The following is a 26,688-nucleotide window of genomic DNA, read 5'->3' on the forward strand; positions in this document are numbered from 1 at the left end:
CACTACTCGAAGCATAAGGAGCCACTTCAACCACCACTAATGTGTAGCATCCACCTGGATGATGTGACGCAAGCAGCCATTTTTCCATCAGTATGCAACACCACACATGAAGTGGCGAGAGAGATAGCCAGTTAGGGGTCAGAACTTTTGAAATTCTCACTCTGATTCTCTAGTCACATCCTGAGCTGTGGTTCCTAAATCTTGTCTTTCTGGTGTTGGCCATAGCTAGTTATTATTATGATCCATCATCTGATTTCATCTCAATTTCACATCACTGCTGCTCTGTGCAGTCCGTATAGTCACCACTAGTGTAGCACAAAATAATTCATGGGTCCCACCACAAGAGCGGATGTTGGGTCCAAGTCACAAAAAAAAAACAAAGAAGAAGCATCTGAAACACACCCGTCCTGTCAGAAACTGTTCATACAAATGTTTTGATTGGACATTAAATTAAACTAAACTTGTGCTGTGCGTGGTCAGTTTGTTGCAATGCTGCTGTGGTGTTAACAGAAAACTAATGAAGCGTTTGGAGACAGCTGCATTTTAATTCACTTATCTGCGTTCAAGTACAGCATATCGTTACCCCTACCTGGGCCTGGGCCTGGGCCTGGCAGCTTGTAGCAACTGCACAATACGGATACGCGATTCCTACACTTCACCACCCGTACAGGGGGTGGACGATGTTTGAAAGCATAAGAGCACAACCATATTCGGTCCTCGTCCCCTCTTGCCACGATCCCCTTCTTAACAATTTGCAGCAATAAAACACAACAGGAAATGGAACAGAAAAAATATATTAACAGGTGCTGCTACATAAACTTAACCGGTGCTTGAGTGCTCCTAAGTGAACCCCTTCCCCAGACGCCCTCCCTGGCGCCCCGTATACTAAACCCCCGGTTTGACACAGACAAAAGAAAAAGAAAAAATAAATAATGAGAAAAAACTGTTCTTTGATAATGCAAACGATTAGTTTCACAGAGTCCAAAGATATAGAAAACACGAAATCCTGCAGTTAGTTCCTCCTGGAAGCAGGAAACACAACCGTCCTTTAGTGGGACGGCTTCTCCGCGGACTATCACGAAAACGAAATTCAGGAATCCGACTCACCAGACGGGAGCACCAGACCCTGGCCTCTTCTCGGGGATTCGTCCTTAAAATATTTCTTCGGGGTGGCCACCCATGAAAAGCAGACGTCCCTGGGTGAAGTAAAATCCTGAATAGTTCTAGGGCGTAGATAGTCGCTGCGATGCCTTGAAAATTGTGTCTTTGTTCTTCCTCCTTTCTTTCTCCTCCCTACTTGTTCCGCCATTCCCCTTAAAAAGAGAAAATTTCCCGCCGAAAATCCTTGCCTCTCTCGGTTGTTATGGCAACCATACGCCGGCATCAGGTAGCTGGAAAGTGTACTCGGGCGGGATCCTCCCAGAACGGGACGTCACCAATGGTGCCTGAAGGGCTATTTAAAACACCCTCCCAGTCAACATTATGAAGTGACGGACAATTCAGAAGGCTAACCCGACTGTCCGTTATGTAGCCTTGCTACAAGCTTGCTTGGCATATCTTTAAGAATAGGCTTGTGGTGGTTTGCAATGGGATGAGGTGGGCAGGGAGGATAAGAAGCAGAAGAAGAAACCCTGTCTGTTGAGCCCGCTGCAATGCTAGACATGATCTGCTTGGTTGATGATGACACTGGTCGCATTTCGCCAGTTCCCTCTTCCACTGATGATTATCTTTAGTAGTGTGGCAATGGCTTCTTGTGCCAGATGCTTGCTTTTGAGCACCACTTACTTACTTACTTGCTTCTTCTTATCATGATGGAGCTCTTTGTTGCCTACCAGCTAACTTTGTCAGATTTCAACTATCATCTCACTTACTCGTCTGCTGCACAAGACATCACGTGATGCGACACATCAGTTTACCACTGTGTTGCTCAGCCCACAAACTGCACAAATTATTTATTTTTTCCAAAAAATGAAGAATATATTTTTGTGGAGGTCTGACAAGGAAGCCCTTTGCAGAAGAACACAAAAACAACATTCCAATAATGAAGTATGGTGGAGGGAGCAGCATGATTTGACACTGTTCTGCTGACTCACGGCCTGCACAGCTTGCCATCACTGATGAAAAATGAATTCCCAAATTTATTAAGGTATCCGACAGGATAATATCACCGGTGGCTGTTCACTGTCTAACGCTGGATAATGTGGCAGGACAATGACCCGAAACAACAAACTAAATCTACTACAAAAAGGAGAACCTGGCCAGACATGAACTCAATGGAGGTGAGCATCAAGGGAGACATTCATACACCAGACATCTTAAGAATATGGCTGAGCTCAAGCAGTCCTGTGATGAAGAACGGTCCACAAATGGTCCAAAAATTCCTCCATAGCATACTATGAGTGTTTGATGGGTGTGTTCAATAAAGACATGAAAAATTAGAATCATTTGTGTGCTGCTAACATACACTCAGTGGCCACTTTATTAGGTACAACTGCTTGTTAACATAAATACCTCATCAGCCAATCACTTGGCAGCAACTGTCAACATTGTCAAGATGACCTGCTGAAGTTCAAACCGAGCATCAGAAAGGGGATTGAAGTGATTGTGAAGATCGCCTGGTTGTTGGTGCCAGACAGGCTGCTCTGAGTATTTTAGAAACTGCTGATCTACTGGGATTTTCACACACAACCATCACTAAGGTTTACAGAGAATGGTCAGAGAAAGGGAGAACATCCAGTTGTCGGGGTGAAAATGACTTGTTGATGCCTGAGGTATGAGGAGAATGGCTGGACTGGGTCAAACTGATAGAAAGGCAACAGGAACTCAAATAAGCACTTGTTACAAGCGAGGTGTGCAGAAGAGCATCTGTGAACACACAACACATCAAACCCTGAAGTAGGTGGGCTACAGCAGCAGGAGACCACACTGTGGGCCACTCCTGTCAGCTAAGAACAGGAAACTAAGGTGACAATCCACACGGGCATCCTCAACAAAATTGGACAACAGAAGATTGGAAAATCTGATGAGTCTCGATTTTTGTTGCAACATTTTGGATGGTAGGGTCAACAACATGAGAGCAGGGATTCATCCTGCCTTGTATCAACGGTTCAGGCTACTGGTGGAGGTGTAATGGTGTAGGGGATATTTTCTTGGCACACTTTGGGCCCCATAGTACCAATTGAGCATCATTTAAATGCCACAACCTACCTGACTATTGTTGCTGATCATTAAGACCACAGTGTACTCATCTTCTGATATCTCCATCCAGCAGGATAACACGCCATGTCACAGATCATCTCAAACTGGTTTCTTGAACATGACGATGAGTTCACTGGACTCAAGTGGCCTCCACAGTCACCAGATCTCATTCCAGTTGAGCACCTTTGGGATGTGGTGGAACAGGTGATTCGCATCATGGATGTGCAGCTGACAAATCTGCAACAGCTGTGTGATGCTATCATGTCAATATGGACCACAATCCAGGAGGAATGTCTCCAGCACCTTGTTGAATCAACGCCATGAAGAATTACTGAAGGGAAAAGGGAGTCCAACCCGGCATTAGCAAAGTGTACCTAATAAAGTGGCCGCTGAGTGTATGCATATTTGGATTGTCTATACTTATGACTCAGATGAAGATCAGATACAGTTAGGTCGATAAATATTTGGACAGAGACAACTTTTTTCTAATTTTGGTTTTGTACATTACCACAATGAATTTTAAATGAAACAACTCCGATGCAGTTGAAGTGCAGACTTTCAGCTTTAATTCAGTGGGGTGAACAAAACGATTGCATAAAAATGTGAGGCAACTAAAGCATTTTTTGAACACAATCCCTTCATTTCAGAGGCTCAAAAGTCATTGGACAAATTAAATAACTGGAAATCAAATGTTCATTTCTAATACTTGGTTGAAAACCCTTTGCTGGCAATGACAGCCTGAAGTCTTGAACTCCTGGACATCACCAGATGTTGGGTTTCCTCCTTTTAATGCTCTGCCAGGCCTTTACTGCAGCGGCTTTCAGTTGCTGTTTGTTTGTGGGCCTTTCTGTCTGATGTTTAGTCTTCAACAAGTGAAATGCCTGCTCAGTTGGGTTAAGATCAGGTGACTGACTTGGCCATTCAAGAATTTTCCACTTCTTTGCTTTAATAAACTCCTGGGTTGCTTTGGCTGTATGTTTTGGGTCATTGTCCATCTGTATCATGAATCAATTTGACTGCATTTAACTGGATTTGAGCAGACAGTATGTCTCTGAACACCTCAGAATTCATTCGGCTGCTTCTGTCCTGTGTCACATCATCAATAAACACTAGTGTCCCAGTGCCACTGGCAGCCATGCACGCCCAAGCCATCACACTGCCTCCCTCCACCGTGTTTTACAGATTATGTGGTATGCTTTGGATAATGAGCTGTTCCACACCTTCTCCATACTTTTTTCTTGCCATCATTCTGGTAGAGGTTGATCTTGGTTTCATCTGTCCAAAGAATGTTTTTCCAGAACTGTGCTGGCTTTTTTAGATGTTCTTTAGCAAAGTCCAATCTAGCCTTTCTATTCTTGAGGCTTATGAGTGGCTCGCACCTTGCAGTGCACCCTCTGTATTTACTTTCATACAGTCTTCTCTTTATGGTAGACTTGGATATCGATACGCCGACCCCCTGGAGAGTGTTGTTCACTTGGTTGGCTGTTGTGAAGGGGTTTCTCTTCACCATGGAAATGATTCTGCGATCATCCACCACTGTTGTCTTCCGTGGACATCCAGATCTTTTTGCGTTGCTGAGTTCACCAGTGCTTGCTTTCTTTCTCAGGATGTACCAAACTGTAGATTTTGCCACTCGTAATATTGTAGCAATTTCTCCGATGGGTTTTTTCTGTTTTCGCAGCTTAAGGATGGCTTCTGTCACCTGCATGGAGAGCTCCTTTGACCGCATGTTGTCTGTTCACAGCAAAATCTTCCACATACAAGCACCACACCTCAATTCAACTCCAGGCCTTTTATCTGCTTCATTGATAATGACATAACGACGGACTTGACCACACCTGCCCATGAAATAGCCAAAGAGTCAATTGTCCAATTACTTTTGAGCCCCTGAAATGAAGGGATTGTGTTCAAGAAATGCTTTAGTTGCCTCACATTTGTATGCAATCGTTTTGTTCGCCCCACTGAATTAAAGCTGAAAGTCTGCACTTCAACTGCATCGGAGTTGTTTCATTTAAAATTCATTGTGGTAATGTACAGAACCAAAAATAGAAAACATTGTCTCTGTCCAAATATTTATGGACCTAACTGTACATTTTATGACCAATTAGTACAGAACAGCAGGTCATTTCAAAGGTTCCCATTCTTTTCCTTGCTATTGTATGTCTTTACACTGATGGAAAAGTAGCACTGCTGAAAATAATCTTACCAACCATCCCTTAACAGTTAATCCACTTCAACAAAGGGTCTCAAATGGTAACATTATCCACTAAGACCTCCACACCCCCCCCCCCCCACATCCCCCACACTGCTCCACCCCAGGCCTAAAATTATATATGCTGGAATTTCTCCACTGCTTTACAATTGCACATAGCTGTTTCAGGCCAACCTCACTAGAACTGCTGAATTTGTCGACACAGACATCTTCACATCATTATGCAGAAACAAGATAGACCTGCAAGTCGAGGGTGGGCAGAATTTACCCAAGCAAAAAAAAAGCAACGTAGGTTAGTCGATGGAAATCTGAACCATCTGGACGGGGTGACCCTTTGTACATTAGCCTGCTCGTTCTTTTCTTCTTTTTCCTGCAGCCGCCTGGGAAACTTTTAAATTGTGCTAATGCCTAAAGAAACTTGCCGTACCAGGTGTACAGCAGCTCTTACTTTTTATAAAGTGAAACTTCATCACGTAGTCCGGGGCTGACGCTGGGCCAGAGCCAACAACAATATCCTGCCGTCCAAGGTCACATTCCACACACAGAGGGCTTCTGTTAGGCTCTGGGGAGGGAAGCTGAAAGGAGAGCAATGCCTGAGGGTCAATCCAGAAAACAAACATGACTTCTACACGTCCAAGGACCTGCTCCCAAATTATATACCATGAAGGTCCAGAGCTGGAGAAGAGCCATGCTGCATTACTATCCACTGGTCAAAGAATGCTAGAATTGGTGGGTCCGTCTTGGTCAGATATGAGAGAGAAGGAGAGAGGGTGGCGTGTATGTGTGCGAGTGACCTGTGATGGACGTGCCTTATTATTCCTGGTGTTGCTGGAATTGTGCTCTAATCCCCCCGATATGCATTAAGTGGTTTTGCTAAGGTAGCTGGCTTTTATATTAAAGGAATTCTTTTTATGTGTTACTTACTTCGTGTAGTGATGGCAGAGACAAGTTTTAAATATCATGTTTTCATACATTCCCTGAGATGGACTGGCCCCCCTTGTCCAGTGCGTTGTTCCTATCTTGCACCCTGTGCTTGCTCCAATAGGCTCCAAGCCCCCCCGTGACCCCGCTCTGGATTAAATGGTACGTTTTCATGCAGAACGGAAGTAAATCTAAGTTTGTGATATAGCAGGTGACCAACACTGACAATACCAAAAAGTCTGAATTAGCGTCAGCCGCCCTGATTTGGGGGGGTTCAAAAGACATGTAATGGTTTACTTCATGAGGTGGAAGTGCATATTGAACAAGAATAGTTGCATCATACATTTGAAAGATTCAACTGTGTGTTTCAGTTTAAACGTTAAACTAGTCTAAATGTCCTCAAGTGTAATAGATATTTATCATTTTTCACTCTCTGATGGAGGTCCATAGGGGGGCCATCGATCCCTTATAAATGATCAAAAGTCAAAAATAACATCAGATTCATAATCACTGCCCTTGAAATAGTCTAAAACGATACCCTACACGCCTATGTGTGAAATTTATCATTTCACCTTTGTCACAGGTGGCTGGGGGTGGTACCCAACTGGGACCCCCTTGGAGGACCGGAGGAGGGCTTATGCCTCCCCCAGACCATGTGGGGGCGACCAACCCTGGTGGCTTTGGGGACCATGGATACAGAACTTTGGAGCTCAACCCTGTAGGAGGCCCGTGGTCACCGCCAGGGTGCGCCCCAATGCCTGAGGAGACCTGGCCCTCAGCACTTCCACCACACCCAGAAGTGCTGGGGGGAAGAAGACCAGGGACACTCGGAGTGCTTCCGGGTGCGCAGCCGGCACTTCCACCACACAGGGGAGTGCCGGCGGAAGATTGTCGGGAGGCACCTGGAGCACATCCGGAGTGCTTATAAAAGGGGCCGCCTCCCTCCATTGGATGGCTGGAGCTGGGAGGTCGAGAGACGAGGTCTTGGTGGAGAGGAGTGGAGGCGGCTTGAAGGAAGAAGAGGCATTGGATAGAGGCCTGGACTTTTGGGGGTGTTCTTTGGGGTTGTGTGTGCAGTTGTACATGATAGTATATGGTGTAAATAAATGTGTGGTGGTGCTTTTAAACATGTCTACCTGTCTGTGTCCGGGTCACGTTCCACACCTTCTAGGAATGGATCTTAATGGGCTAGGACCACCGTTGAAAATCAAATATGAAAAAATATTATATTTGTGGTCAGCAACCTCGAAACAGCATAAATGTCACTATTACCGATACCCATTTTTTTGAAATTTCGTGAAAAGAGGTAACTTTGTCTCCTCGTATCCCATTAAAATCCCTGGGGTCAGTTAAGGTGGTATGCAAAACTTCAAGTGCTTCTGCTGAGTTTTACTGAAGACACCTATTGGTTTATTGTTTATCATAAGGATGTAATTTTCTGCACAAAATATGGTCCAAAAATGGTCTAAAAATGAGTGGTTTTAGGGTATGGGGGGCAAAAAGTTCAATGTCATCCATGACTAGACAGCAAGACGAGTTGAATGGCATCAACACATGTGGGGGTTTTCTGCTACCAGTGAAAGTGGAAGTGATTTCAAAGCAATAAGGAATAAATTCTTAGGAAACTGTCATGCATGTGCATCCGAGGGTCACCTTCCTGGCTCATCTGAGGTAAGCGCTACCACTCCGGGACACCAGGGGCCACGTTTACTAACTCTTGTATCTCTCTGATCACCCACAGCTCTAAGAAGACGTCCACTGAGGGCAACTGACCATGCCCCTTCGAGTCTGGGAGCCATAAAAGTGAGGGGCTCTCAAGAAGTGGCATCTCCCCACCTTACAGAGCTCTGTCCCCATAAAAAGACCACTCACTTGAGCCTATCACTAAGATGCTATGATGTTAACATTTATTAACTCTGCACTATCATGCACCTATCATTTTCAGTAAACGGGGTGGGCCAGTTGGCACCCCAACGGTCCATTTGAGTCCTCTCCTTCCTCGAACTTCCAAGAAAAAAATCTCACGTTGCATAGTTCCTGTCAACCAGCCGTATGCTCACAACGTGCAAAACAATTGGATTTGTACGAAATAAAACACTAAGGTCTGTGTGTCCAGTCCCTCAGAGCATTCTGATTGGTCAGTTTGGCTATGTTGGGATTGGTCAGATTGGCTTGGCTGACACGACGAAAGAGAAAGTGCGGGTGTGAGGCTCACGATGAGGAGTAAACGTGTAGGAGGCACGCTGAGAGAGTCCCCTTCAAAGATAGAAAGTATAAAACCGGACAGGAAGTGAGAAAGGCGCCTCGAACATAATGACAGCGTCTGAGAATAAAGGCTTTACGGGAACGCACTTGAGAGTGGGAGCTCCAACGAAAGAGATGTTCAGACACAAACGTATACGGTAGAAAGGTGCTGAAAGTACACATAGGGAAGAGATACCAGTTACCTGGTACTGTGGCTAGTTGTTAAATAAACCACCTCAGGAAGACGCACTTGTGAGTGACGTGAACGTGAATTATAGACCTGACCCCCCATTGTCACTTTTATATTCTACTGGAGCATCTCAGGATTATTTAGCGACAGTCTGTGAATTGACCCTCTGCTTCTTTAAGTATCTCAGGTATGCACAAGCATGAGGCGTATTCTCTTCCTGCCTGTATTTTCACTCGCTTGTCTTTAACCTCTTAACCGCCCTCTGCCAGATATATCCGGCATCGTAGCGTTATTGCTGACGCCTTACTGCCGGAATTATCCGGCACATTTGCCTGTGGTTATGTGAATGCCTGGCGCGTAGTATAACTGACAGTTTGGCGTGGGTATTATTACTACGTTGTATTTCGACAACTCTGCGCTTGTATTGGCCGGTCACGTGATGTAATTCGGAAGTGAAAACTGTGAATATGGCGAAACGTAAACTGACTTCAAGTGAGGTTATGCAGGCGATTTTGGACAATAATTCTGATCATGATTGTAGCAGTTCTGAAGAAGATTTTAGCGACAATGATGATCAGCAACGTGCGCTGCATGATACTGTGAATGACGATGCATCGGATGATGGCGATGAGTGGGTGTATGCCCAACATCTCAACTGGACTGCTGCCCGTTATCTGAGCCAGATAAGAAAGATCCAAACCGTGACCGCTTGTTCAAGCTACGTCCTTTGATTGACCATTTATTTGAAACATTTCAGCAGGTATTTCAGCAGGTAAATACTGCTTGAATAAAGTTAAAGTAAAAAAACGAAAATTGTTCAGATTTCGCCCGGCATGGGGAATATTTAGGGAGTTGGCGGTTAAAGGGTTAACTTTTAACCGTTAGCTGTGCTCGTCTTTCAGTGGCAGCTTTTTGTTGATAGCCTATGAATTGCAATGTTAGCCAATGTGGGCTGGGCTTCTGACCAATGAATTTGGCGGGGGGGGGGGGGGGGTTATTCAATTCAGATATTCCCCATTTGCAGCATAATTTGTTGATGTGTTTACCTGGAGGCGCTAATGCATGATGGTGCTTATGCAATGGTATAAAAGGATCACCCTTTCATCCTGTCTCTGTTGTGATGGATGGCCGGCTAAATATTCCGACCCACACCTCCATGCCGCCAGGTGGAGCTCTCCCAACAGCATGGAGGTTCCCCGAATTCCAGCAAGGCCTTATGGACCTTGTAGTTTCTATACACAGCCCTGCTGGATACCATGGGGACCACCAGGAGCCGCTGTAGGGAGGTTTGGGGAGTGCTATGTGCCCTATAACCTGGAAGTACTTCCTGGTCACGTGAACAGGAGAAACAACGTGCTTCCGGGTTGAAGAAAGGAGCTTTTATCCGACCCGGAAGTGTTCACAGTCACATGGACAGAAGAGAGAAACGCTTCCGGATCATGGACTATATAAAGGAATCTGGGAGACCAGAACACGGAGCTGAGCTGGGAGGAAGGTTGGCTAAGTGTCTGGGAGAGGAGGATTGGTGTTGGATTTTTTGATTATTGTATGTGTAGTGTGGAGTGGAGGGTGCTTAGTGCGCAGTATTGTAATAAAAACAAAAAGTATTGCACTTTTACCTGGTGTTTGGCGTGGTACCTAAGGGTTCAAGAGGTCGATAACAACCTCTACTGCTACACTGTCCAAGATTACGGATATCCTAAAGACTTTGCCTGTGTTAACTTTCCTATTCACTTTTCTGGTTCAAGACCTTTTCTTTTGAAATTATATTTTGACTTTGGGTTTTATGTGTTGGGGTTAGAAGACAGTTCTTTGTATTCCCACTTGCTTTGATTATAGACTGCATCTCCACTTCCGGTTCCTTTATTCCTTCTCCCCGTGCTGATTCTTTATAAGTGTGTGATGCCCTTTTTTCTGGGTGCTCTACGCTGCCTTCCCTTTCATTTCATACTTACCTTTCAGGATCTAATTGCCCCTTCCAAAGCTCTAAAATCCACACCTTTCTTCCAATGTGTCATACGTATATAACCCCTTGGCTGGCTTCCTTGCACTTATTACCTGTTGGTTTCAGGCTCCATTAACGGTTGTTCACAGAACCCCAAAATCAAACCTCCTTACACTCACCTCCCAAAATCCCCAAATAAAGGGGTCCATGAAATGCAAACTCATGAGACAGTGGGGGTCTTCTGAAACTAGACTCCATGCTGGTCCTAAACCCAAAAGGAGGTTCTGACATCTGCTAATAAAGAACAAGCGTTGCTGTTGTTTTGGTTAACTTGCTGTTCCTAAAAGGTCCACTCACTTAAACAACACTAGAATGGAGCTCACTTGTGCTCTAATAATGAAAATTTACAATGAATTAGTAGATGGGGTCAGGGGAGTGACGCTGAAAGCAGCTACATTTTCACCTAATGTTATGGTCAGCATGGTGGCACAGCCGTTAGTGCTGTGGCCTCACATCTCTAGAGACTGGACTTACATTCTCTGCCCAGTCACGATTTTTGAAGTCCCAGACGTAAATATGAGATGGCTTGGTGGCACAGTGGTTAGTGCTGCTGCCTCACAAATCCAGAATCTAGGAGCAACTGCGCTCGGTGAAGGGAGCTATATAAAAATAAGCGGAAACTGAACTGAATTCTCCCCACGTCAATTTGGACTTTCCTCCAAGGTACTCCAATTTAAACCTCAAAGGCATGCATGTTAGATTCATTGGTGACCCAAAAGTGGGTGGGCACATGCCCCACGCTACACTGGCATCCCATCCAGGTTTGTTTCTGTTTCCTGCCTTGTGCCCAGTGCTGCAGAGAATCACACTCATGGCCCTGAATTATACTACTTGTATTTAAAAATGACCCTTTTTTAATTCTACAGAACAGAATTTGTTCAGGTCAGCATGGTGGCACAGTGGTTTGCTTCACTGCCTCAATCACTGTCGCAATCTGCGTGGGGTATGCATGTTCTCCCCATCTCTATGTGGGTTTTTTTTCTGGTTTTCATGCCCCATCCCATGGATGTGCTGTTTCAAAGACTTTATAAATGGTCCCCATTTGAGTGAGTGGGCCGAGTGGTGCCCCCTCTGGGGCTGGTTCATGCTTTGCACCCGAGACTGTCATTTCCTCTGCATTCTGACCTGCATCTAGGAGTGGTGGAGTCTCGTTTATGTATAAAGGGCTGATGTGCTGTGTTTACGAGCTGCCGAGATATTTCACACAGTTCTGGGAAAACTTCTGGAATTTTCTTTCCAAGTCAGGAAAGAACTGAACGTCAGAGGTGACTGCTTACAGTTGAAAAGAAAGAATGAGAAATTCAGGGGGTGGAGGACTAGTCAGTAAGGTGGGTCCGGAGTCCTCACTGGGCACAGGAGATTCATCTGTCGTCAGAGACAATGGAACGATGGTTAAGAGTGGTGAACCGCATACCAAATCTGACCGAGGGTCATGGGGAACCGGAGTCTGTCCCACCAGCACTGACTGCAAGGCGGTCACCAACCATGGAAGGGGTGCCAGCCAGTTGCACGACCCGCTTTCAGATATATCCACAGAACATCAGCTTAACAAGATCTGAAATGTACCCGGAGAAACCCTACACAAACTTAGGAAGAACATGAAAAGTCCAACTAGAGAGTCAACACCCATGGGATCTGAACCCAGAGCACTGGATCTGGAGCAGGCCCAACCACCCGACCACCCAGTAGTGAATAACCATACCTGAACTGGGCTCGTCCATGGAGAAGGCCTTGTTTTCCACAAACATGTTCGCAGGGCTGTGCTCCTTCAGGATGTTCTCGTAGCCAACCCCCCTGTTGGTGTACAAGGTTTCCGAGTAGTTCTGCTGTGGCTGGGAGTCCTTTGTGAGGAAACACAACTCGGGGATGATGTACAGGAGCAGGAAACACCATGCGTTGGACACCAGTGCGATAGCCAAGGTGGGGTCGTCCCAAGAGAGTTTGTTCAGCTTTCGGTTTGCGTAGACATACATGACAATCCACGTCACCCAGATGGCCACCGAGAAAGAGGCCGTTACCAGAATGAAGACTCCGTGCTTCTTCCAGCGTTTGTACTGTCCCACCTGGGCAGGAACACCCGCCACCAGAATGGCGAGCAGAAGCACCATGACATAGATGAGGGCCATGGCAAAGTCCATGTTTGCAATGCTGCAGGGATCCAGAGGGGTGGAGGAGCTGTTGCTGGGGCGCACGAGAGACAGAATGAGCCACTCTGTGTTGATGATGACTTCCACGAGCCAGAGAGCTAACGCACCGAGGCCTAAGATCCATCCACGGGTGCCCCTGTCCTTCCGCACGAGCAGGTTGAGCTGGACGCAGTGGGCCAGCAGGCATGAGAAGCAACCTGCAAACAGGACGCCGAAGAGGAAGTGGCGCGAGGCACAAGTGGCAAAGTTTTTCTTCACAATGAAGTCAAACGTGAGCCCAAAGAGACCCATCGTGGACAGCAGGAAGCCCACTTGAAGTCCCACCGTGCTCTTCTTCTTCTTCTCTGTGATGAAAGGCACTGAGGCGACCAGCACAATGACCAGTACAAAGCAGCTCACCACCCCCGCCGCAGCAAAGGCTTCCAGGACCACCCCCCAGATGGTGGCGGTGTCACAGAGGTTGTAGTAGAGGGAGTCCACCTCCTGACCACAGCCGAGTGGAATGTTGTCATTGGACTGTGCCCATGTTACTGGAGAGCATTTCAGGACGAGGCCAAGCAACAACAGCAGGTGGCACTGACGAACGCTAGGATCAGTGAAGGCCCCCATTCCTGAAAAAGCAAAGGAGAGCGACAATAAGGAAGTAGTCGGCAGTAATGTATACCATTGATGTGAGATGATCAACTGAGAACCACAGCAAAAAATAAGTCCGCCATCTTGACAAGAGCCAATCACAGCATCCATCCTTAAGGTTTCTGGGATCATGAAATGGTCTATGGAAACACGTGAAACTAGGAAGTCTTTTGGTCACAAGATCAATCATTTCTCACATTACTCTATATGATATCGTCCATCCATCCATCCATCCATCCTGAACATCTAGCATGAGGTAAGAAGCAAACCAAGACACTACACCAGTCATTCACGGGGCACACTTGCACAAGCACTCCATTAAGACCAGTTTAGTCACCAAACATGTTGTACGCCATTAGACGCTAACCAGAGGCGGTCAATCAACTGGTCATCTGAGGGGCTCCTTCTATGAAAGATAAGGCATGCGCATTCCAGGCACTGAGGGGGGACCGATGGTTGACAAACGCTGATGATGTTGAGTGTGTGCTGCTATCCACAGTGTGAAAGCAAAAGTGTGCATGCTCTGTACACCAAGGGGCCTGTGCTCCTTAAAGTCTGCAGTATATTCACAAAAGGGCCGCCGTTTGTGCTACTGAAGGGGCATGCGCTCTCTGGACACTGAGAAGGACCCAACCCACCAGCCCTGATTTTCTTAAATAGCACACAGGGGCAGGAAAAGTTTTGGTATTAGGCTGTATCTGCAAACCTGGATGATAAAAAGTCTGCATTGTCAGCTTAGGAGTCGCCATGCTGATGGAGCATCTTCTAGGACAAGTTGCCCAACAGCCCATAAACGTGTCCCAGACTAAGGGTGCTTGTGACAGAAACAAGATGGCTCTATGGGAGAATGTATTTAAAGAGTGACCTCCCAAACCCTTCAAAGTCAGAATTATTAAAGGCCAAGGAGAAACCATAAAAAATAAGAAATAAATGCCTGGGAAAGACAACTTGAACTTTGGAGTTTTGGATTTTGTGCCTGTTTTTCATTTAATTATTAATTACTGACTTTCCTTGCTTTTTTTCCTTGTTTCTTTTCTGTTCTCCTGTTTAGTTTTTCTTGGTTTTTGTTCTTGCAATTTTGTAATTTTGGATTTTGTTTTTGAATTCTACGTTTTTTGTTTCTTTTACCTTTGCATTTTCTTGAAACTCTTAGTTTTGGAATTAGAATTTACATTAAATATTTCAATTAAGTTTTTTGTAGCCATTCCTTTCTTGGCATTAGTTTGGAGTGTTTCTATCTATCTATCATATAGTGCCTTTCATATCTATGTATCTACAGGGAGATTCACTCGAAGGAGGCCCCAAATATTCTCTAATAACTCTCACTAGGATGAAGCAATCTGAACAAAACAACATGCAATGTGCTCCTCAGTCTATGGAGCTTCAAACAAGCCGAGATGCCCCTGTGACGGAGTGATGAGGTAGGCACCGAACAGCCGTCACGACATTTAACCTCCGTTTGCAACTTCTGGGTGCATACCACCCATACCCCTTCACTCATTCACTCGACTTCTCATCAGGATGGCGGTGTACAGTATTGAGCAGCGTGTCTTCATGGTGCGAACCTATTGGGTCACCAATTCGTTTAAGCGAAGTCGGAATCAACCGGATGAGTTAACGTGAGTTAGCGGAAGGTTCCTTCCGGCAAGAAGGAGCAACGTGTCACACATCAGCAAGGAGCAGGGCAGAAGTTGAGTCCTTCTTCAGCAATAGGGTAATTTCAAAGGGGCTTTGACCACCACGGTCACCGGATCTGACACCACCCAACTTCTTCCTTTGAGGTCCGCTCAAAGGAAAAGTCTATTGGAACAAGCCTCACACTGTGGAAGATTTGAAGGAAAACATCCAAAGTGAAATTGCTGATGCTTGGTGATACGTTCAGGAACATGGCGCGCCACGTCGAAATGTGTCTGGCAGAAAATGGAAACCACTTCCAGCATCACATTATGCAATCAATTACACATACGTCCAGGTATATTGTGTATTTTTTTGGTTCAGATTGCTTCATCCTAATGGGAGTTACAACAGAATATTCTGGGCCTCCTTTGCATTAATCTCCCTGCATTATATAGTGCCTTTTATCTATCTATCTATCTATCTATCTATCTATCTATCTATCTATCTATCTATCTATCTATCTATCTATCTATCTATCTATCTATCTATCTATCTATCTATCTATCTATCTATCTATCTATCTATCTATCTATCTATCTATCTTATCCTGCCTACTACGCTTAAATTAAAATCTATTTATCTATCTATGCTGCTGGAGTATGTGAATTTCCCCTTGGAGATTAATAAAGTATCTATCTATCTAATCCTGCCTACTACGCTAAAATTAAAATCTATCTATCTATCTCTCTTATCCTGCCTACTATGCTAAACTATCTATCATGTATTGCCTTTCCTATCTATCTATCTATCTATCTATCTATCTATCTATCTATCTATCTATCTATCTATCTATCTATCTATCTATCTATCTATCTATCTATCTTATCCTGCCTACTATGCTAAACTATCTATCATGTATTGCCTTTCATATCTATCTATCTATCTATCTATCTATCTATCTATCTATCTATCTATCTATCTATCTATCTATCTATCTATCTATCTATCTCTTATCCTGCCTACTACGCTAACATTAAAATCTATCTATCTATCTATCTATCTATCTATCTATCTATCTATCTATCTATCTATCTATCTATCTATCTATCTATCTATCTATCTATCTATCTATCTATCTATCTATGCCTTCACCTTAAATGACTCTCTCAGTACAGTCCTTCTGAGTGATGGCCCCTCTAAGAACCATATTGATTTGAGCCTTTTAATGATTGCTGCGTTACATGCAGAGATCCTAAAAGAACGACCTCTGTGAATTTAGACGTCCACTCTGAGCGACATGAGCACAAGTGAGTACTCGCCTAATAGTTCATGAAGTATTAATAGCTGTGGTCGTGGCACTGTGCCTGTTTCCTTTCCCCTGTCTGTAATTTGTCATTGTTAAATATTTAGCAGATCCTTGCGGCTTTTAATTACAGTGGCTCCCTGTGTTCAGACACTGGACATGCAGACCAAGGCATACACAACTCTTGGAAACGAGTTGATAAATGGGACAATAATATAAAGGCACACACAGTAGCTCTAAAGATGATAATGTGAAAAGGACACATTTATATTAACTTGGATAGTGAAAGTTTGGTGTAAAACTGTAAAGTGTGGGCAGCGATTGGGAGTCCAAGCTAAACGCCTTTGCAGATACTGATAGGGTAACACAGCCGTTTGACGCAGAACAACATGTTGGTTTATATGTCATGGAACAAGAAGTACAAGTCTGTAAAGGTCCTCTTCAATCTGCATCATGCACTAGTAAGGCTACATCGATCTGTACATGCAACTGCTTATTTCCTTGCAGGCTTTTTTGAGTCATCCCAAAGACATGCTGTTAGGAATGAAATGTATGTTTAAACTGCCATGGTGTAAGTGAGAGTGGGCACGACATGCATTAAACTGATTATCCCACCCAGTGTTCCTGCCTAGTGACCAGTGCTGCCAGGATAGGCAGTGACTCCGCTGTAGCCCTGAATTGAATTAAAGAGGTTAAGAACTCTGAGGTTTGGACACAACAGATGATAGCGACTCTCAGCCACTGCAGTCCTGCCGGTGGTACACCTGTGTGGAGTCTGCATGTTCTCTTTATGCGTTATGCCCGGGGGTCTCCTCTTTCTTCTCGCAGCTCCCAGCCATGCTGTTATTTACCTTATCGTGGCAGCAGAAGTGTTTGTGTGTGTTTTCCTTGCAATCAGATCCCAATAAAGAATGCAAAGAGGATATAAAAAGAAAATGACGACGGCTGATGAGTATGGAGATAATAGATAGTGGGACAGATGGATGCCATTTATGGAAAATGAAACCCACTGCACGACAGCAGAAGCTTTGTTAATAATAAATATGACCAGGGGGAAACACCGCTACAGTTTTATAAACATTTTTTTTTGGAAAGTTCTCCATAATTTATTACATTACAAGTCACTCACTCTCAGGGATGGTTTGCATTTTATTCAAACTTGACCTGAAATGAGAACTGGAGAAAGGAGTATGCAAAACGTTATATGCAAAAATCCAACTCAGAAAAAGTGCAAGAAACCAATCAACCTTCCAGCCATTACACTCTCGTTTGATGGCTCAGTGTCTTTGGGTGTTTGACCTATGAAGGCAACTTTGGGATTATTTACATCTGTGGATTAGTGTCCTGCCACTTTACGAAAGAGCCATTTTTGAAATACACAGTGCTCCTAAAAAGGGAGTTTTCATCTTTTATTGTTATACAGCAATGGGTTTAGTTTGTGTTTTTGGACACTGAGCGACAGAAAAAGACGTCATGTCATCTTCTAACCTGCTTAATCCAGACTTGGGTCACGGGGGGTGTTGAAACCAGGAGGCAGGAACAAACCCTGGACAGGTCAAACACACACGACACACTCAAATTAGAGTCACCAATCCACCATGCCTTTGGATAGCTGAGGAAACCCACACAGACGTGGAAAGGACATAAAAAGTCCACACAGGGAAGACCCAGAATGTAGACCCCAAAAGGCAGCAGCCCTACCACCGTGCCACCCAAGACCTATCAATGTCAAAGTGAGCTGATCGCTACAAAGTGGGTCTAAATCAATTACAATCATAGGTAACAAATCATATTAGAGCGAATACCGAAGTAATTTTCAGAATTTGTTGGTCCTGACAAACGTTCATGCAACATCATGTTTGATGGATTTCATTTGAATGAAATGCAAATTTCAGTAGAACAAATGTTTATTCTACCAAAAATGGCCACCAAAGATAGTAACACGATGCAAAAAATACTTAATCCCGTGCCCTATGCTTTCGCCAAGTCACGGGAACCCTGCAACTTGCTATCTCTTTCTTGTTAAACTAAACTGTCTGGGCAGTCTAGGAGTGTAGTAGGTGCGATGTCACATAGGTATAGCCAAATTCTGAGTCAACATCCACATGGGTAGTTGTGTCGTGTGCACATACTGTACTGTTCGAGTTTCACAACGCTTCTCAGAGTTTTCTTTGCGATGAACAAAAAAAGTGAGAAACAACATCAGTTTGCGCTGGAGAAAAAACGTTACATCTAATGTCTCATTTTCATTCTGTATTCATGCCTGTATTTCTAATAAAAATAAGGCTCCTTTTCAAATAAAATATTTATTTTACGGTTTAAGAAGGGCTGTTTTGCTTTTTTTTTATACAGGTATTGTCAAGCTTGGGTCACAGAGTTAGAGGAGAGATGGGAAGGCAAGTCCAGGTTTCCAAGGAAAATACAGGTACTTTATTAGTGTATCAAGAAGGCAGGAACAGTCTCATGTCTTCATTCAAAATAGTGAGCTGTTACTTCAGTAGGCAAGCACTTGTGATAGGAGCCATGACACGGAGACAATCGTTCTGCTTTAGCTCCATTCTTCAGATTAGAAGAACACCAGTGCTGTGGCAGGCCAGGAGAATGTGAGGAAGAGCAGGTCAAAGCCTGGAGTTAAATGTTCTAAACATCGTGTGACAAGCACGTTACATGGTAAGCCTGATCCTGCAGAGGACATTCAATTACTTTGCAATCGGTTTACTGTTTACCAGATACAACGGAGCATCTAAAGAGCTGTCCTTGCACCGCTGCCGTTAAGACATGTCGAATCGTCAGTGACCCCTGTCACAATACTATATGTGTATACCCCATATTCATTATATTAAACTAGTTTATGGTCCTATGAGTTTCATTATAACGGGATTCCACCTGCATACTGTAAAACACTGAATAAATCCCATAAGTATTCACACCATCAAGTCAGTATTTAATAGAGGGCAGCCATGACAGTTAGATCTAATATCCATCCATTATCCAACCCGCTATTTCCTAACTACAGGGTCACAGAGGTATGCTGAAGCCAATCCCAGCCAACGCAGGATGCAAGGCAGGAACAAATCCCGGGAAGGGTGCCAGCCCACCGCAGGACACACACAAACACACACACAGACACACACACACACACCAAGCACACACTAGGGACAATTTAGGATTGCCAATGCACCTAACCTGCATGTCTTTGGACTTGGGAGGAAACCCACGTAGACATGGGGAAAACATGCAAACTCCACGCAGGGAGGACCTGGGAAGCGAACCCAGGTCTCCTAACTGCGAGGCAGCAGCGCTATCACAGCGCTACTGTGCTGCCCAGTGGATCTAATATGTCACCCCCAAATCAGAAACGGTGCAGCTCACTGGTGATAGAAGTCCCAGAATTAGTTTACTGGAGGTCACCTGTCTGGGCTTTCACTCAATTGTAATATAAACGTTCCCGAATGAGGAGGGGCCAACTCGTGCTGAGACAGTATGGTGGGCTAACCTACACAGTGAAGACACAAGAACACCTCCATGAAAAGCAAACGTCAGGAGATGGAGGCATAAAAATCTCCAAGTCCCTGAATATCCCTTGGAGTCCAGTTAAATCAGCCATCACAGTGGATTTCACTTGGACTTTTTGACACAGGTCAACAGAAAAAGACTCTTTTACATACTTAGACATGCCTGGTCGCTTTGCACTGCATCGTTGTGAACTTTCAATCGCGCCTAATCCCACTGTGAAGTGCAATTTGATATGAAGATGGAGGGACTGATTTAGCAATTGTATTGTAACGAGAGCTTCCAGATGTTTTGGTTCAACATTCTATTTCTTGACAGCCTAACTCGTCCATCCCTTCATTTTCGTCCGTCCCTATCATGTCTGCAAGACGTCAGTGGTTATCTCACTGGCACCTGGTGCAGGCTGGATTTCAGACACAGGTGAGATCAATCATCCATCATGGCACCTCAAACATCACTTCAATAAATGTTGTTTAATGATTAAACTCAATGCATTTTAAGAGGCACTGGGACTTCCGTCTGGCCACTCTACCATAAACTCCTGATTAATGGAGTGCTGCCATCCTTCCGAGAGGTTCTCTTATCTCAGCAGAGGACTTCTGTAACTCTGTTAGAGTGACTGTTTAGTTCTAACTCACCTCCCCGACCAAGGTCCTTCTTGACTGGTTCTTCAGTTTGGCTGGATGGCCAATGCTAAGAAGAGTCCTGGTGATTCGAAACCTCTTCCATTTCACAATTATTGAGGCCACATTGCTCTTGGGAACACTCCAAGCTGTAAATAGTTTGGTCCCCTTGTCCTGATCTGTGGTCACAGAGGCCTATAGAGAGTTCCTTGGACTTCATGGCTCGGGTTTTGTCCTGATAGGCAGTGTGAATTGCAGACCTTATACACACTGGTGTGTGTCTCTCTAAATGATGTTCTGTCAAATCAGTTTGCCACTGGTAGACTCCAAACAAGTTCTAGAAACATCTCAAGGAGAACTGAAGGAAACAGGAGACACTGGAAAGGGGTGTGTGGAACTCCTGTTATTTTTGCAAAAGGACAAAGGTCCAAGTCTTCATAGTCCTGGTGCTTCCTGTCTTGCTATATGGTTGAGAGACATGGACGCTATCCAGTGACCTGAGACGAAGACTGGACTCCTTTGGTACTGTGTCTCTCCGGAAAATCCTTGGGTACCGCTGGTTTGACTTTGTGTCGAATGAGACGTTGCTCTTGGACTCCCGATTGAAGCACATTACTTGCATTGTGATGAAGTGTCACTTACTGCACTATGGCCCCCAAGGGTGATCCAGCTCACAGTATCCTCTTTGTTGAGGACCCTAAATGCTGGACCAAACCAAGGGATTGCCCACGTAACACCTGGCTGCGGCAGATAGAGGGTCATTTCCAGGAGAGAATCCAGTCAGGACACCTGTAGGGGTGCTAAGGAAATGGGAGTTCTGAAGTGCGGCCCTGTAGGGGTCCCTTGGGATTGGTAGAGGGCACTGCTGAGGGAGAACCACCTTACTTTGTCTACAAGTGATACACATGACCACTGATTTTTAATTAATTTGTAAACTTTTCTGGAAACATGTTTTCACTTTGTCATTTTAGCTTTATTAAGAAGACAACATGACAAAATGTATCCATTTAAAATTAAAACACAGTGAAGTGTGCGGAATATGAAGGGGTCTTAGTATTTTCTGAATCCATTGTATGTTAAGTAAACCTGTGACTTTAGGATGGAGTGCATATGTGTGTGTGTGTGTGTGTGTGTGCAGGAGAATCCCCTGTGATGGACTATCCATGGTTTACTCCTGCTTAACACCCTTACAGCAGAAATAACCAGAAGAACACATAATATAACAGAACGTAAAGTAAGGTAGCAGAACATAATATAAATGTAACCTAACCTAACATGTAATGTATAAGGTAACAAAACATAATATAACATAATGTAATGTAACATAACACGCATGGTAAAGTAACAATGTAAGGTAAGGTTAGGTAACGTACTAAACGTAACATAACATAACATAACGTGAAGTAAGGTAAGGTAACGTACCATACGTAACGTAATGTAACATAAGGTAATATAATGTAATGTAACATAACACGCATTGTAAAGTAACAATGTAAGGTAAGGTTAGGTAACATACCAAACGTAATATAACATAACATAACATAAAATAACGTGAAGTAAGGTAAGGTAACGTACCAAACGTAACGTAATGTAATGTAACATAAGGTAACATAATGTAATGTAACATAACATGCATTGTAAAGTAACAATGTAAGGTAAGGTTAGGTAACGTACCAAACGTAACATAACATAACATAACATAACATAAAATAACATCCATCAATCAATTATCCAAGTCGCTATATCCTAACTACAGGGTCACGGGGGTCTGCTGGAGCCAATCCCAGCCAACACAGGGCGCAAGGCAGGAAACAAACCCTGGGCAGGGCGCCAGCCCACCACAGATAATCTAACATAAGGTAACATAATGTAATGTAACATAACACACATTGTAAAGTAACATAATGTAAGGTAAGGTTAGGTAACGTACTAAACGTAACATAATGTGAAGTAAGGTAAGGTAACGTACCAAACGTAACATAATGTAATGTAACAAAACACGCATTGTAAAGTAATGCATAATGTAATGCGTAATGTAAGGTAAGGTTAGATAACATAACATAACATAACATAATGTGAAGTAAGGTAAGGTAATGTACCAAATGTAACGTAATGTAATGTAACATAAGGTAACAAAATGTAATTTAACATAACACGCATTTTAAAGTAACATAATGTAAGGTAAGGTTAGGTAACGCACCAAACGTAACATAATGTGAAGTAAGGTAAGGTAATGTACCAAACATAACGTAATGTAATGTAACATAAGGTAACAAAATGTAATTTAACATAACACTCATTGTAAAGTAACATAATGTAAGGTAAGGTTAGGTAACGTACCAAACGTAACATAACATAGCGTGAAGTAAGGTAAGGTAACGTACCAAATGTAACATAATGTAATGTAACATAAGGTAACATAATGTAATGTAACAAAACACGCATTGTAAAGTAATGCGTAATGTAATGCGTAATGTAAGGTAAGGTTAGATAACATAACATAACAAAACATAACGTGAAGTAAGGTAAGGTAACGTACCAAACGTAACGTAATGTAATGTAACATAAGGTGATGTAAATTTACATGACATAACATATCATAACATAGCATGTGCCCGAGTGTTCTCAAATGCACTTAATTCAGTCCGGGCTCACAGGGTCCTGTGCCCACGCCAGCAGCACTCGAGTAAGCAGGTTGTTGCTGTGATCTCAGGGTAAAGCACTGATGCCAATGGAAGAGCTGAGATAAAACTGAATTCTGTGTTGAGCAGCCCGTCTTATCTAAATGAAGGAGCAGCAGCAACGTATAATCAGTGCCAAGGCTAGCTGACAGATGGTCAGTGTGTGTGTGTGTGTGTGTGTGTTTGTGTGTGTCTGTGGGTCCTCAGCTGGCCACTATAAATGTGAGCAAACAGCAAAAACAAACAAATAGGCAAAGGCCAGGGACACAAGTAGGCCGTTAGCAATTTGTGGCGTCAGGGTTGTTAATTTGATTTTCTGAACTCATTTCTTCGGAGATGATAATCAGGATTGTTAATTTGACTGGAACTCATTTAGTTTATGAGGACTTTTAACAGAACGTGGTCACTTATTAACTTGCATTCCACTTACTTTAAATTGAAAGCGTCTTGAACTGATGTTTCCCCGGTCCTTATACCGCACGGGTTTCATTTTAGTGCACTTGGTTGAACCTTAACTTAGACTTTCTGCTTTCATTTGTTTTTCTCTTTCTAGTCAACAAAGCACATGGAGTAACTGAGGCCTCCATATTTGTGAATTTGACTGCTGTGTGACGTGTATTTAATATAACATAACATTCACCAAGCGGTAATGTGAGCTGAGAGGCAGGAGTAAGGAGAACATCATGTAAGCCGATTTGTGTTTCTATTAACTACGTAGAATGGAAGTTGGGCCAGAGAGTGGCGATGCTTCACAAGTTGTGTTGGTCTGATATGCAAAGTGAAAATTTTATTTTTGTTTTCCCTTTTTTTTATAGTTTACAGCCTGCTTCTGTTTTCAGTCTTTATTATAAATTACTTTCCGTGTGGGCAGCACAGTGGCACAGTGATTAGTGCGATCAGTGCCCTGGCTTTGAATGCCATGCCCAGTCTCACTGTCCTTGTGGAGCCCCTCTGGGTACCCCACTTTTTCTCCACAGCCCCAAACAGGTGCAGATTGGGTTAACTGGTGTGGGCACCTGTAGGCCCTGACGGATTTGGATGCCCACCCCAGGGTTTTGATCCTCCTCCATGCATAATGCCCTGAACTGGATGGCGAGTTTGAGAATGTTTGCTGTGTTACTCTTCTTGTGTCCTGTTTGTTTATCCACTGCGTATTTTAAAAATATTTTTTTATTTACAATTTATCAAATAGCCTGTCAGTCCTTTTTTTTTAATATTTATTGTCTGCAGGGTGGCATGGTGACAGACGGGTGAATACTGCAGAGTTACAGCTCCACTGCCACTCTGTATTTGTGGGACAAACTGTGGCTGAGGTGCAGAAGGAGGCTTCACAAGGCTACGGGTGATTTTATTGGATTTGCTTCCCCATATGGTATGTTAGTCTCCTGATAGGCCGTGTCATGCGTCACTCTGCTCTCGTATTTGTACACCAAGTACCTCAGGCTTTCTGTCTGAAGGGTAAATGACTTTGACAAAGGACAGGGAACATCACAATGCTGCCCTGCAATTTCTGTTTGAAAGGAGAGCAGCACGATGGCAAAGTGATCAGTGTGGACATCTTACATCTCCTGAGTCCGAGTCCCAGCCGGCTTCTTGTCGGTGTGCACTTTGCATGTTCTCCCTGTGTCTGTTTGAATTTTTCCTCCAGTTTGCCTTCCATATACCAACACCAGGGCTGTGACTGCATTTAGGTGTGCCCAGCTTTACAGGTGATGAAGCCAGGATAGGCCCAGCTGTGGAGTGCAGATCAGGAAGATGGACGATTGTCTTTATAATGTTTGCTAGGAATACCAGCAGACAAACGTGAAAACAATAACATCAATATTAGTCAGCAGACTTCTTTATCCAATGTGACTTACAACAATTGAGGTATGATTGCTTTCATTTCTTTTGTTTTGCCAATTGGAGCACAGGCAGGCCAACCGACTTGCTCATGGTGTCAGTAGTGGGATTTGAACCCACCTCAGGGTCTGAAGTCCAAACACTGAACTACTACACCAGACTTAGGACTGGATACAAATCTGTGACATAAAGTACCTGAGGTAGAAATGCACAAGTTAGCACTGGCAGGGACTGGACTGGGAGTTGAACCCAAGTGTGAAGCAGCACAACTACGCGAGTATCATATAATGTGTAACAGCATGTTAGAAATATTTATTAAATGCATGGGCAGCTTTACATGCGTAGGAATTCTTATGCATCTTTATTAATGGCTTAACATTGCAAAATCTCTTTCTGTTTGACTCTCTTACATCATGTTTCTTATTTCATAAATGGCGTTGTAGTTGCTTGGCTCATTCTTGCAGGGTGCACTTATTGGGTTTCTTCTTTTCAAATTTCTATTACTTTACCTTTCTGTAAATGCAAACGTATTGTGCTTTCTAAGCCTGGGATATGCTGCATCTTCAGACATAAGCACACGTGTTTTAATGCTGTCCATTTGAGGCTACAGGGGTGTCAGGGGGCTCAGAGACCACTTCAAGGTGGGTTGGTAGTTTCTGATTTGCTAGGTGCCTATTTTACTGTGTAACTAGTTCAAACCGGACTCTCCAGGAGTTTGTGATGTCAGGCAGTGGAAAATGGTTTAATAAAAGTCAAGGTTTAAAGATTCATTACAAAAGATAGACAGATGGATAGATAGATAGATAGATAGATAGATAGATAGATAGATAGATAGATGTGAAATGTACTATATAATAGATAGATAGAGATAGATGTGAAAGGCACTATATAATAGATAGATAGATAGAGATAGATGTGAAAGGCACTATATAATAGATAGATAGAGATAGATGTGAAAGGCACTATATAATAGATAGATAGATAGAGATAGATGTGAAAGGCACTATATAATAGATAGAGATAGATGTGAAAGGCACTATATAATAGATAGATGTGAAAGGCACTATATAACAGATAGATAGAGATAGATGTGAAAGGCACTATATAATAGATAGAGATAGATGTGAAAGGCACTATATAATAGATAGATAGATAGATAGACGTGAAAGGCACTATATAATAGATAGATAGATAGATAGACGTGAAAGGCACTATATAATAGATAGAGATAGATGTGAAAGGCACTATATAATAGATAGATAGATATAGATAGATTGAGATAGATGTGAAAGGCACTATATAATAGATAGATATAAATAGATGTGAAAGGCACTATATAATAGATAGATAGATAGAGATAGATGTGAAAGGCACTATATAATAGATAGATAGATAGATAGATAGATAGATAGATAGATAGATAGATAGATAGATAGATAGAAAATTTTAATTTTAGTATAATAGGCAGGTGGAGCTACTGGTTTTGATTCTAACCATTTTCTTAATTAGTGACCAGTTTTTACTGCCAATTACCTTCTTTTATCTTCATTTTAACTGCC

The 26,688-nt window shown here is 43.4% G+C and overlaps 1 protein-coding gene across 2 annotated transcripts in view; it reads right to left on the minus strand.

The window, feature by feature from the left end:
- Nucleotides 1-26,688, minus strand: part of gprc5c (G protein-coupled receptor, class C, group 5, member C) — a 56,474-nt gene that overhangs the window by 16,404 nt on the left and 13,382 nt on the right. For both annotated transcript variants that reach the window (XM_051918970.1, XM_028818947.2), the window contains one exon: nucleotides 12,473-13,528. In XM_051918970.1, the coding sequence (XP_051774930.1) occupies nucleotides 12,473-13,526 (1,054 nt within the window). In that variant the 5' untranslated portion in view covers nucleotides 13,527-13,528. Of the gene's footprint in view, nucleotides 1-12,472; nucleotides 13,529-26,688 lie in introns of those variants that run through there.

This window comes from Erpetoichthys calabaricus, chromosome 14 (assembly GCF_900747795.2).
Source record: "Erpetoichthys calabaricus chromosome 14, fErpCal1.3, whole genome shotgun sequence".
In the NCBI taxonomy this organism is placed as follows: Eukaryota; Metazoa; Chordata; class Cladistia; order Polypteriformes; family Polypteridae; genus Erpetoichthys; species Erpetoichthys calabaricus.